Genomic DNA, 13,825 nt, shown 5'->3' with positions numbered 1-13,825 from the left:
GGGGCTCTACAGCCCCATTACCATTACCATTTTCGTATCACTCGCAACATTACCAACAAGTTACAGAAATGAACACGAGAGGAAGTGAGACAGAATACGAAATTACACAACATTCCTGATCACACATTATATTTTCGGTAAAGAATTTTTTTCTCGAAAGTACGTAGGATTTCGGAAGTATGTGTATTCACCAAAAATGATTACAATTGACCCCTGCAATCGAAAATAATTTTTCCAGGGTGATTTGAAATTTTTCAATTTTGCCGAAAAATTTCAGCACTCCCTGTCGATTTTCCATAAAAATTCGTTTTTGATTTTTAGTAATTTTGTTTGACACCTCATAGAAAAGTTATCTAATACTTTTTCGTAGGTACCCATGAGCTCTACTTCAGAAAAAAGTTTCATTGAAATATATTCACTTTTTAACTTTCCTATTTTTACGAATTTTAATGAGTCTACGTTTATTATAATTGCTAAATAAAGAGGACAAGTTGCGAGTCAAAGATCAATTGCGGGGTCCTTAAGAAGGACAGATGGGCATTTTTGTTCTCATTAATGTTTGTGGCGTGTTTGCAAAGGATGTGTCCGATATACAGGGTGTTCGGCCACCCCTAGAAAAAATTTTAATGGGAGATTCTAGAGACCAAAATAAGACGAAAATCAAGAATATCAATTTGTTGATTGAAGCTTCGCTAAAAAGTTATTAAAAAATTAAATTAAAAAATTTTAAATTATATTAAACAAATTATTTTTGATTGCAGGGGCCAATTATAATCATTTTTAGTCAATAGACATACTCCCGAAATCCTACGCATTTTCGAGAAAAAAATTCATTACTGAAAATATAATGTGTGACTATAACTGTTACCCTGAAAATAGAAAAGTTTCAAATCATTCTGAAAAAAATTATTTTCGGTTGCGGGGGTCAACTTGAATCATTTTTGGTGAATACACATACCCCCAAAATCCTACGTACTTTCGAGAAAAAAATTCTTTACCAAAAATATACTGTGTGGAAATGTTTGTATAACTTTTTAACGAAGCCTCAATCAACAAATTAGTATCCTTGATTTTCGCCTTATTTAGCCTCTAGAATCTCCCATTAAAATTTTTCCCAGGGATGGCCGAACACCCTGTATATTGTAGACTAGCATGACTCCTTTTTACCATTTCACCAATCTCGCAAAGTGATTTCCCACTTTTCCATAATTCAATTACAATTTTTCTTTCCTCTATTGTAGTTTCCTTATTTTTAGAACTCATTATGATACAAACTATGATTCTTTAACAAACCACGCTAACAATTGATGAAATGCTATGAAACAAAAGAAACAGAAATAAAAGAAAGACGAGATTCTCCCAAGATTTTTAGTTTTATTGGTATATTTCGCCAATAGATATCACGTATGAATACTTTTTTCTCGCTGATTTTCTTACTTCATTCGGTATTTGAGATTTGTCTGTTGTATTTTTATTTAAATCATAATCAAATTCATACTATCTGAAAGCTGAATTAATTTCCCAACTGCATATGTGCCTTTCATAGCTAAGTAGCCTTCTATAATCAGAGTTATTATTGTTTAAACTGAATGTATTGCGGTGTATGGATACTTTTTTCGGTAACTGTAAGTAAATTAGTTTCCATCGTTGTTTTCTGAACAGACAATATGGATGATAAATTGCTAAAAGGCTACTTCCACTATGTTTCACTGTAGGTCTAATATTTTTCGGCCTTAAAGATTCTCCCTTTTTTCTCTACACTAATTTTCGTCCATCTGAACTCCAAGTATTAAACTTGCTCTCGTCTGAGAAAATAACTTGCTTCCAAAAATCTAACGATTTATTTATGTAAATTTTTGCGAAATTAAGTCTTTTTTTTCTATTCACCTTATTGACGTAGGGGTTTTTCCTCGCTACTCATGCGAAATACCCTGATTCTTTAAGTTTGTTTGATATCGTTTTTGGACAAATTTTGTTACCAGTTCTTGCTTCTAATTCCGCTGCGATTTTAGGTGCACTTTCAAATGGATTTTCTTTTATTTTCTTTGTAATAAATCTTTTATCCCTTTCAGTTAACTTACTCGGTCTCCCGGAACGACACATATTTTCAATTAATCCTGTACTTTTGTACTTATTAACTATATATTGTACACTAGCATGACTCCTTTTTACCATTTCACCAATCTCGCAAAGTGATTTCCCACTTTTCCATAATTCAATTACAATTTTTCTTTCCTCTATTGTAGTTTCCTTATTTTTAGCACTCATTATGATACAAACTATGATTCTTTAACAAACCACGCTAACAACTGACGAAATGCTATGAAACAAAAGAAAAAGAAATAAAAGAAAGACGAGATTCTCCCAAGATTTTTAGTTTTATTGGTATATTTCGCCAATAGATATCACGTATGAATACTTTTTTCTCGCTGATTTTCTTACTTCATTCGGTATTTAAGATTTGTCAGTTGTATTTTTATTTAAGGAAGTATTGCTGTCTAGACTGCCAATTTCACGGCCCTTTTTGTGATTTTTTTTTTAATGATAGATAGCCATGTTTTGTACTGAGACTTTGTAGACATATTTATTCATCTTATAAGCATGTACAATATTTTTTTCATGGAAAAATATTAAACATCGTGGGAATTGTAACTTGTTATTTAATGGCTCTTTTGGAAAAGGTGCTCCAATGGCTTCCAGGATTCCAGATAATTTAAAACAGAGGGGGTTCAAGTATCTTCATAAGGAAGGTTGTAGTTATAGCAAGAACCAGAGAGAAGTCAAAATCCTGATAAATAAAGAAATGGCGACACTTCAAGTTTCGAATTTCTATTTGTTAATCGTTCGTTTGTCTTTAGCGTATCAAAAAAAATAGTAAAACTCAATATTTTTTTAAATCTCTAGTTCCAGCTATGAAGGCGTGTCTGCTGAATATTTTCTCCAAATTTGAAGTCAATCTGTCTGCTAGATCTTGAAATATCATGTAAGCCAGTTTAAATGCGTTTTTTAAAACAAGAAGCTATAACTCTCGCAATTTTTAATATTTTTTGTTGAAAAAAATACTGTACATACCTATAAGACGAATAAATATATCTGCAAAATTTCACTACAAAACAACCTACCTATCGTTAAAAAAAAAATCACAAAAAAGGCCGAAGAAATGACAGCCTAGACAGCAATACTCCCTTAAGTTACACAAAAGAGTGGATGATTAGCATTTTATTAAACTTTGTATTAATGCATTTCGTTGCTTAGTTTCGTCGATAGTATTTTGTTAAGTCTATAAATGAAATAATTAAAAATGATTCTTAATATTATAAAATTTATAAAATTTGTATTCCAAAATGGAATAAAAATTAAATAAATCGTCAGTTTTATTTATTAAATTTTCATTCTAGTATATAAAGATTTTATTTCAGTAACGATCAGGATCAACTATTTATGTAGAATACGTAATTAAATTTTATTTAACTGTTTCATTATTTTAGCAAATACGAAATTGTCAATTTATCGATTATTACAACATATTACTAAATGGGAAGCAGGGTTGCACGTATTATGGTTTTCGAAATCTGAGGCTGAGAGATTATTATAAATAGTAATAAAAACATGATATGTGATGTTTGAAACATTGTATATCTAATATTTTTCTCTCAACAAATTAAATTCTATGTTCATAGAACGAAAACCAATTAAAAGCGGCCTAGAAATCTGTAGATATTTTGTATAGAAGAATTGTTAATAAAAACTACTGTCAAAACTTAAACATCCCAGAAAAGGAAGATTTACTTTTCTAATCAACACGTACTGCCAGAAATACGTTTCTAAGCTTTAACACTAGATTGCCGGATGTTGGTTATACAGGGTGTTCGGTCACCCCTGGGAAAAATTTTAATAAGGGATTCTAGAGGCCAAAATAAGACGCAAATCAAGAATATCACTTTGTTTATAGAGGCTTCGTTAAAAAGTTATTAACGTTTAAAGTTCCATCTGTACTGAATTTTTTTCTCGAAAATGCGCAAGATTTCGGGGGTATGTTTATTCACCAAAAATAATTGCAATTGACCCCCGAAACCGAAAATAATTTTTCCAAAACGATTTGAAATTTTTTTTTTCCGTCGAAAAATTTCACACCTTCTCGAATTTTTTTCTAGAAAGTGAGTAGGATTCCGGAAGTATGTCTATTCACCAAAATTGATTGTAATTGCCCACTGTAACTAAATGTAATTTTTCTAGAATGATTTGAAATTTTTTTTTCGTCGAAAAATTCAGGCACCTACCCCCTGTCGATTTTTCTTAAAACTTAGTTTTTCATTTTTAATAATTTTATTTGACGCCCTACAGAAAAATTGTCTAATACTTTTTTGTAGGTACCCATGACCTCTACTTCAGAAAAAAGTTTCATTGAAATATATTCAGTATTGTAGAAGTTATAGCTGTTTGAAAATTGGGGTTTTTCTCATTTTGCGATGTCAAGGAACAACTTTTCGAATGCGTTTAGAATTTCTACATACTCTACACTAAAATACGCGTCGTTTGCTTTTTTAAACATTAAAATCGTCCAATCCGGTCAGAAGTTATGACGTTTTAAAGATTCGCATCAAAATTCGCCTAGACAGCAAGACTCCCTTAAATCATAATCAAATTCGTACTATCCGAAAGCTGAATTAATTTCTCAACTGCATATGTGCCTTTCATAATTAAGTAGCCTTCTATAATCAGAGTTATTATTGTTTAAACTGAATGTATTGCGGTGTATGGACACTTTTTTTCGGTAACTGTAGCTAATTGGTGTTTTTATTCCCGAATGCTTGGAATTTATGAATGGTTGGTCGAAATAATTCGTTAGTCCATGTAATTTTTGTGATATCTTCTTCAGATTCAGATGAAGTGTCTTCTCCATATTCGAATGTGCTGGATCTGATTTCTCTCGTCACCTTCTGACAGCTCCGAATAATTCTGGTTTATGTCAATACGCCTTTTTCTGTTATTTGACATCATTTTAGGGATAGGATAAAATCTGTTCAGAAATAATTAATCTAAATAAAGTTAAACAAAATGGAAAAACAACAAAGCATACCTTTTTATCTATTGTTAGGAGAGAAGTAAAATTAATTATCTTTCTGCAGTAAGCACTAACTTTAATCACTGGGAACAATCGGATAGATGTCTTGAGGCATTTGATTTGCTGAGTATTGAAGTGTTTTGTTTGTAAGAAACAAATGTTGCGAAACAAAAGACTGAAACTGCTCATCCAGAGTGACATACTTGATATGCCATACCTGCATACGCTCTTCGAGTGTACGATACGCAGCACTTTATGGAAAACGACTATAGTCGCCAGTGGCACCTCATGGAGGACAACTATAGTTGCCCTTAGTAGCGAAAGGGTTAATTCTGTATCTTTGCTCTCTGTAAAGGCTAGGAAAAAAAATCGACAGCTGAATTAATTAAATAAGATATCTGCATTTTACAAAGCAATAAGTTACATGAGTGTCCTTATAAGAAACTGACGAATTGAGTCGTTGGTCGTACTATATAATAGAAATTGTAAAGACTAACCAACATAGTTGGTTAGCTAGCAAAATGTTAAGAATCGTAGAATATGTTTTTCGCTTATTTATGGAGAAGTAAGGCTGTAGTTTGATTTCCCTTTACGTTGCACATATAAGTTTCATAATATTATTACAACGTAATTAGAAAGGCGACGAGATGTGGTTATCGAACGTGTAAATGTGTACGCTTCAACGCTACAGCATCCAGAAGTTCGATTTCCTTTGGAAGACTGGGACAACGACATCGTCGACGAGAACTATTGTCGGATGAAGCAGCACCAAAGCGCGTATCGATAAGCAAAATACCAAAAGCTACGACATCGACATTGTCTTGCAAATTATAATTAGCACCTACAAACTTTGTTATCGTTACGATAAGCCAAAAGAGCTACAAGTGAAATCATGTCAAGTTTCGTATAAAGTGTTGATAACTGCTCGTTGCTCCTGTTTGTATTTATGAATTTTATACTACCGACCATAGACGTGTCTGTAAAAGATACATGTATAAAGTTTATACTTTGATTTTCACTTTTTAATTTTGATTTGCTGTTGCAAAAATAATACTTCGATATTGGTTGACAGCGATGGTAACGTTATCAATGAGAAACTAAATGTATCTATCTTGAATTAACATGTTCATTTATATTATTCTCCATGCTTGATTTTTCTTGCATCGTTTTCTTTCTTCGACTAATATGTTCACTGCCCTTTCACCTACAACGTGAGTCAGGACGGTTCTTGCTCAGGAATCCCTGATCCATGTACGAATCAAGACAGCTTTAACTTGGAAAGCTTATGCCTTCCCGGAACGCGCCAACGACGTCCATTTCAGCTTATTGGAACAATGAACGTGTGTTAATCATTGCTCGTCGCATCGATGAATAATGGCTTATCAAGTAGTTCTTCGGCTATGCATACATTCGATAGTTCTTCATTCTTGCTTTTGTCGGACAGGAAATCCGACATCGATTCGGATCAATCACTGCAAATAAGGAAAACAGAGATACGTATGAATATGATGCAACTTTAAGTGAAATGATTATCATATAAAAGAATACAGTTACAACTTCTCGTACATTAACATTAGATTTACCAGACCAGTCATTTTGACTGGTCTTGCAATTTCAATTCAAAATTCCTACTGCATGTAACATTTTCTTTCCGAAATGACGTTATAACTTTTGTAGCTATAACTAAAGAATCAATTTTATGAACTGTATATTATTTTATATACAGGGTGTTCGGCCACCCCTGGGGAAAATTTTAATGGGGGATTTTAGAGGCCAAAATAAGACGAAAACCAAGAATACCAATTTGTTGATGGAGGCTTCGTTAAACAGTTATTAACGTTTGAAGTTCTGACCGTAATGAATTTTTTTCTCGAAAATGCGCAAGATTTCGGGGGTATGTCTATTCACCAAAAATTATTGTAATTGACCCCTGCAACCGAAAATAATTTTTCCAGAACGATTTGAAATTTTTTAATTTTATCGAAAAATTTCAGCACCTACTACTTACTACCCCCCCTCCATTTGTCTTAAAAATGCGTTTTTAATTATTAGTAATTTTGTTTGACGTCCTACAGAAAAGTTGTCTAATACTGTTTTGTAGGTGCCTATGGGTTCTACTTCAGAAAAAAGTTTCATTGAAATATATTCAGTATTGTAGGAGTTATGGCTGTTTGTAAATTGGACCATTTTTATGGGGGTTTTCTCACTTTGCAGGTTCAAGAACAAACTTTTTGAATATTTTTGCGATTTCTACATATTCTCCATCAAAATACGCGTAGTTTGCATTTTTAAATATTAAAATCGTCCAATCCGTTCAGAAGTTATGACGTTTTAAAGATTCGCATGAATTTTAGGGAAGCATTTCTGACCTGAAATTATATTTTCGGTAAGGAATTTTTCTCTCGAAACTGAGTAGGATTTCGGGGGTATGTTTGTTGACCAAAAATGCTTGCAATTGACCCCTGCAACTAAAAATAATTTTTCCCAGACGATTCGAAAGTCTTTTTTTTCACTCAAAATTTTCAGCACTTACTCGAATTTTTTTCTAGAAAATGGGTAAGATTTCGGAAGTATGTGTATTCACCAAAAATGATTGTAATTGACCCTCACAAACGAAAATAATTTTTCCAGAACGATTTGAATTTTTTAATTTTGTCGAAAAATTTCAGCACCTACTACTTACTACCCCCTGTCCATTTGTCTTAAAAATGCGTTTTTGATTTTTAGTAATTTTGTTTGACGACCTATAGAAAAGTTGTCTAATACTTTTTTGTAGGAACCCATGAGCACTACTTCAGAAAAAAGTTTCATTGAAATATATTCAGTATTGTAAGAGTTATGGCTGTTTGAAAATTGGACCATTTTTATGGGGGTTTTCTCACTTTGCAGGGTCAAGAACAAACTTTTTGAATATTTTTGCGATTTCTACATATTCTCCATCAAAATACGTGTAGTTTGCTTTTTTAAATATTAAAATCGTCCAATCCGTTCAGAAGTTATGACATTTTAAAGATTTGCATGAAAATTCGGGCAGACATTTCTGGCCAGAAATTATATTTTCGGTAAGGAATTTTTTTCTCGAAACTGAGTAGGATTTCGGGGGTATGTCTGTTGACCAAAAATGCTTGCAATTGACCCCTGCAACTAAAAATAATTTTTCCCAGACGATTCGAAAGTCTTTTTTTTCACTCAAAATTTTCAGCACTTACTCGAATTTTTTTCTCGAAAGTGGGTAGGATTTCGGAAGTATGTGTATTCACCAAAAATGATTGTAATTGCCCCCCGCAACCGAAAATAATTTTTCCAGAACGATTTGAAATTTTTTAATTTTGTCGAAAAATTTCAGCACCTACTACTTACTACCCCCCCTCCATTTGTCTTAAAAATGCGTTTTTGATTTTTAGTAATTTTGTTTGACGTCCTATAGAAAAGTTGTCTAATACTTTTTTGTAGGTACCCATGAGCACTAATTCAGAAAAAAGTTTCATTGAGATATATTCAGTATTGTAGGAGTTATGGCTGTTTGAAAATTGGACCATTTTTATGTGGGTTTTCTCACTTTGCAGGGTCAAGAACAAACTTGTCGAATATTTTTGCGATTTCTACATATTCTCCATCAAAATACCCGTAGTTTGCTTTTTTAAACATTAAAATCGTCCAATCCGTTCAGAAGTTATGACGTTTTAAAGATTCGCATGAAAATTCGGGCAGACATTTCTGGCCAGAAATTAGATTTTCGGTAAGGAATTTTTTTCTCGAAACTGAGTAGGATTTCGGGGGTATGTCTGTTGACCAAAAATGCTTGCAATTGACCCCTGCAACTAAAAATAATTTTTCCCAGACGATTCGAAAGTCTTTTTTTTCACTCAAAATTTTCTGCACTTACTCGAATTTTTTTCTCGAAAGTGGGTAGGATTTCAGAAGTATGTGTATTCACAAAAAATGATTGTAATTGACCTTCGCAACCGAAAATAATTTTTCCAGAACGATTTGAAATTTTTTAATTTTGTCGAAAAATTTCAGCACCTACTACTTACTACCCCCTGTCCATTTGTCTTAAAAATGCGTTTTTGATTTTTAGTAATTTTGTTTGACGCCCTATAGAAAAGTTGTCTAATACTTTTTTGTAGGAACCCATGAGCACTACTTCAGAAAAAAGTTTCATTGAAATATATTCAGTATTGTAGGAGTTATGGCTGTTTGAAAATTGGACAATTTTTATGGGGGTTTTCTCATTTTGCGGGGTCAAAAACCAACTTTGCGAATATTTTTGCGATTTCTACATATTCTCCATCAAAATACGCGTAGTTTGCTTTTTTAAATATTAAAATCGTCCAATCCGTTCAGAAGTTATGACGTTTTAAAGATTCGCATGAATTTTAGGGAAGCATTTCTGACCTGAAATTATATTTTCGGTAAGGAATTTTTTTCTCGAAACTGAGTAGGATTTCGGGGGTATGTCTGTTGACCAAAAATGCTTGCAATTGACCCCTGCAACTAAAAATAATTTTTCCCAGACGATTCGAAAGTCTTTTTTTTCACTCAAAATTTTCAGCACTTACTCGAATTTTTTTCTCGAAAGTGGGTAGGATTTCGGAAGTATGTGTATTCACAAAAAATGATTGTAATTGCCCCCCGCAACCGAAAATAATTTTTCCAGAACGATTTGAAATTTTTGAATTTAATTGTTAACTTTTTAACGAAGCCTCCATCTACAAATTGGTATTCTTGATTTTCGTCTTATTTTGGCCTCTAGAATCCTCTAGTAAAATTTTTCCCAGGGGTGACCGAACACCCTGTATATGTAGAAAGGAATGCCTTTCTCTTTTGCTTCGTTGTTCGCCTATGCAAAATAGCTAATTACTAGAAGTGTGCGAGGCCTCGAAAATTTCGAGTCAAGATTTTATATAAAAACTATTTTTTATATATAAACCTATTTATATTTTTTAACTTGTGCATGCAACCAATATTTTCGATTCGTCATTTTGTTTTTTGCAATGTTTACTTCAGATTCGTAATTAGTGATTTCGAAAATTTCTATATTCTAATTTGTATGCTAATCAAAGGATGTCTCGACATTTTGGCCAACATTTTGTGATTTCTTCCGCTATGAATCTTTCTAAAAATTGTTAACTATGATTTTGAAAAAATCAATCGTGATAATAGCCTATGCGTTTGAGTAAATAGTAGTATAAAATCTAGAATAACATACAGGATGGTCCACGCAACTTATGCAGCTCCATAATTTCCAAAATATGTGCTACACGAAAAAATGTGTGCAAAAGTTACATGGTTTAAAGGTGTAAATTACGTAGTGCATTTATTTTTTTTATAGGTGGAGGTATTTCGGAGATCTTTGTTTTTAAGAATAGAATACTATATTTTTTATATCCAAGTATGGAAGAATATCGAATTCTGAGTAAAAAAGTATTGACCTTTGTTAGCCCCACTCTCAATGGCTAACGAGTAATTTTACTTTATTATCTTACTATCAAATTGGAGACTCAACCTTGTCACAGATTTCTATAGAACAGTGAAAATTATCAAGAAATAAAGTGGAATTATTAATTAATTATTATTTATTGAGGTCGATTGTAGATCATCATAATGCAAGCGGCTGCGCCATCTTGATTGGTTAATACGTCTTGCGACACGTGAGAGAGGAGATGTATTGAAATACAATTTAGTATAAAAAATGTTCTACTCTTGCCATGTACCTCATCGACATTATTATTTATTATTATTCCTTATTATTTGATATTACACGAAGAATATTGTCAAGAAATGGAATGAAATTATTCGTTAGCTATTAGGTTTAGGACTAATAAAGATCAATACTTTTTTACTCAGAATTCAATATTCTTCCATATTTTGATACAAAGAAGAAATAGTATTCTATTCAAAAAAACAAAGTTGACCTTTAAATCTCCGAAGCGCCTCCACTTATAAAAGAAGTAAATCCATTACATCACCCTTGTCCTTCGATAACACCCTCCCATTTTTGACTGTGTCATTATACCGTCACTGTAACTCCTCATTAATTTTCTATTCAAATTATTATTAAACGCTGTTTTCATTCAGTACATTGATATTTTCAAATTTGTTACCCACTTGAAAGGGTTTGTAATATACAAAATAAGTCAAACGGGAGCAGTATCTATAGAGTAAAGTAGATGTTACAAAATTTTCCAGCCAGATTTACATAATTTTCTATTACTTTTTGCCTCATTTTGTCTGGCTTTGTCATGATTTTCTTTGTTTCTAATCAATAAGCCTGAAAGCTTTGCTCGCACAGATTCTGGTAATTTTCCTAGTTGGTCAAAGTTCATATTAGACACTATAGTTTCATTATTTTGTCTCAATTCAAACTAAAAAATACCTGGTGATACCACTATCGCATATAAAATCTTTACGAGAACGTAAACCTTAGGATATTTGATTCTTGATAAGAAAACGCATATTACCCACTTAATAATTGCCAGTATTTTAATATTAACTATAAATTTAACACCCTTAGATACACTTAAGCAGTACGACTCATTAGTATCCTGTACGTATATTTTTAATTGCATCGAAACACAAACCCTTAAATATCTCAATTTAAGTATAAACAGATTTAGGCCACTTTCAAAATAAACGGCTCACATAATGTATCTTTAAACCATGCAACTTTTGTAAATAAAATTTTTTCGTGAAACACATATTTTGGAAATTACAGAGGTGCACAAATTGTGTATCGGTGAGACGCAATAAAAATATTGTTTTACTTTGCACCTAATCGAAGACACAGATGAGTACAGATTTTAACAAAACAGGGGCTAGGAAATTTAAAGTTAAAACCTAAACTGAAATATTACCTATCGCTGTTTTCAGACGTTGCTTCTTCGCTACAATCCAAGTCAAGTTCACCCTGAATAGCGCTTTGCAAATCATCGATTCTTTGAAGCGCTAATCTAAGATCGTCTCTGGCGACTTTAGTCTCTGCTTCCGCAGCCTCGAGAGATTTCTCCAATTCGCGACGAGCACGCGTGGATTCTTGTTCACGCGCCAATGCAGAATTAGCTTCTTCTCTTGCTTCGCGTAACGACCTTTGCAATCGTCTCGCAGTATCCTGAGCAGTCTGTTCTTTCGTTCTCAGTAGTGCTGATTCGATTTGCAGTTTTTCAACGTTTTCTTTCAATCTTGCTATCTGAGTCTACAGTAACAGAAAATTTATAAAATTAAATGCAAGAAATTAAACACCTAATTCGTTAGCAAGTCGTTTTTAACACAGGTATCGGGGAAAACAGAGATTATTGCATTAACACTAGGTTTACGGTATGCATCAACTTAACGCATTCAGATTCTAAACTTAACGTTATAGGACTTATAAATATTATTTGTTAGCAATTTATGTTGAATTGAATTGATGTAGCGATATGGATGTATCCTCTACTTAAAAGAAAAACTGCATTTTAATGCAACTGTCAACATAGCAATTATAATAAAAATGGTATGTTCCTAGCAAACGGTCCGTTTACTGATTCGATTCGTCTAATTCAGTACATTATTGATATGCATTTCATTATCTGCGGAAATTCGTTATTTTTTTATAAACTTGTCGTAAAGTTACAGTAAAAAAGTAAGGTTAAGTATATTTTGACAGGTTTACAGGTGGAAACAAGTGACTATCGTTACTGTGTTCAAAATGCCAGGTAGTCAAATGCTAATTTGTTAAACATTTATTGAATGAAATTTCTGCTAATATTTCATTGAATAAATTACCATTTTACTATTAGGTACATTTACTAAATACATAATGGCTCAGGTATCCAATGAAGTTGCTCTTCTTGAAAATATAAAATATTGATAGTATTATATGTTATAAAACAGATTAAAAAATGTGTGGCATGCCTCCAAGTGGTTTCAATTTAATTTGTGTAAGCATCAGTAATGGGATCTTCAAAATTGATGCTGTTATTAATTTTCAAATGGCCTCTGTGATATTTTCTACGACAAAATGTTGATTCATCAATCTTGACAATCTACTCTACCCTTCCAATTGCTGTGCAGTATTTTTATTTTATTTTAGTTATATAATAATATGACATTGCTCATAATTATATGTTAGCATATATGTTAATTTTAAAACATATGTAGCTGAGTTTGTTATTAGAAAACCATGTTCTTTGCTTTGCAAATATCTTTATATTACAATATTTTTTTACGTTTAGCTGGATTGATAGATCCTGGAATAGTTATTCTGCATTGCCAATTTTCATATATCATTTTCATAACATTTCCACATTGCAGATAGTATAAGAAACAGAAGAAAAGCAGAAATTGTTTCAGTAATCATTTGTTTCAATTGTCATTTCTGATTTTCTTCTGTTTCTTGTACTTTGCGAATTTTGTTCAACTGTGCTATAAAAATGAGTGAATTAGTAGTTCCAGAAGTATGGACCTTATTCAAATTACACGAATTTTGTAAAAATAAAGAAGCCTTATTTAAATTTTTGCAAGATAAAAAGTTAATTGCCAAAAATCTTAATTGTCCACAGTGTGGAAATACAATGAAATTGATAAATGAAAATTGGCACTCTAGAAGAACAATTCCAGCATCTGCCAAAAGAAAGCGAATTTGTGATATGAAAATTTCTGTAAAACGTGGAACATGGTTTTCAAAAACAAAACTTTCCTATGAGATAGTATTAAAATTAACATACATGCTAGTTCATAATTTTGAACAGTACCACATAATACGAGAATTAGAATTGAACA

The 13,825-nt window shown here is 32.2% G+C and overlaps 1 protein-coding gene across 7 annotated transcripts in view; it reads right to left on the bottom strand.

Annotated features, from left to right (window-relative positions):
• Window positions 1-5,446: 5,446 nt before the first annotated feature.
• LOC143344899 (unconventional myosin-XVIIIa) overlaps window positions 5,447-13,825 on the bottom strand; it is a 256,926-nt gene continuing 248,547 nt past the window's right edge. For all 7 annotated transcript variants that reach the window (XM_076771483.1, XM_076771484.1, XM_076771485.1 and 4 more), the window contains 2 exons: window positions 11,923-12,260; window positions 5,447-6,537 (listed from right to left, as the gene is read on the bottom strand). In XM_076771483.1, coding sequence (XP_076627598.1) covers window positions 6,531-6,537; window positions 11,923-12,260 — 345 coding nt within the window. In that variant the 3' untranslated portion in view covers window positions 5,447-6,530. The remainder of the gene's footprint in view (window positions 6,538-11,922; window positions 12,261-13,825) is intronic.

The sequence above is a fragment of the Colletes latitarsis genome, chromosome 8 (genome assembly GCF_051014445.1).
Source record: "Colletes latitarsis isolate SP2378_abdomen chromosome 8, iyColLati1, whole genome shotgun sequence".
Classification (NCBI taxonomy): domain Eukaryota; kingdom Metazoa; phylum Arthropoda; class Insecta; order Hymenoptera; family Colletidae; genus Colletes; species Colletes latitarsis.
The sequence above is the reverse complement of the archived record's forward strand: the minus strand, read 5'-3'. Positions and strand labels throughout refer to the sequence as shown.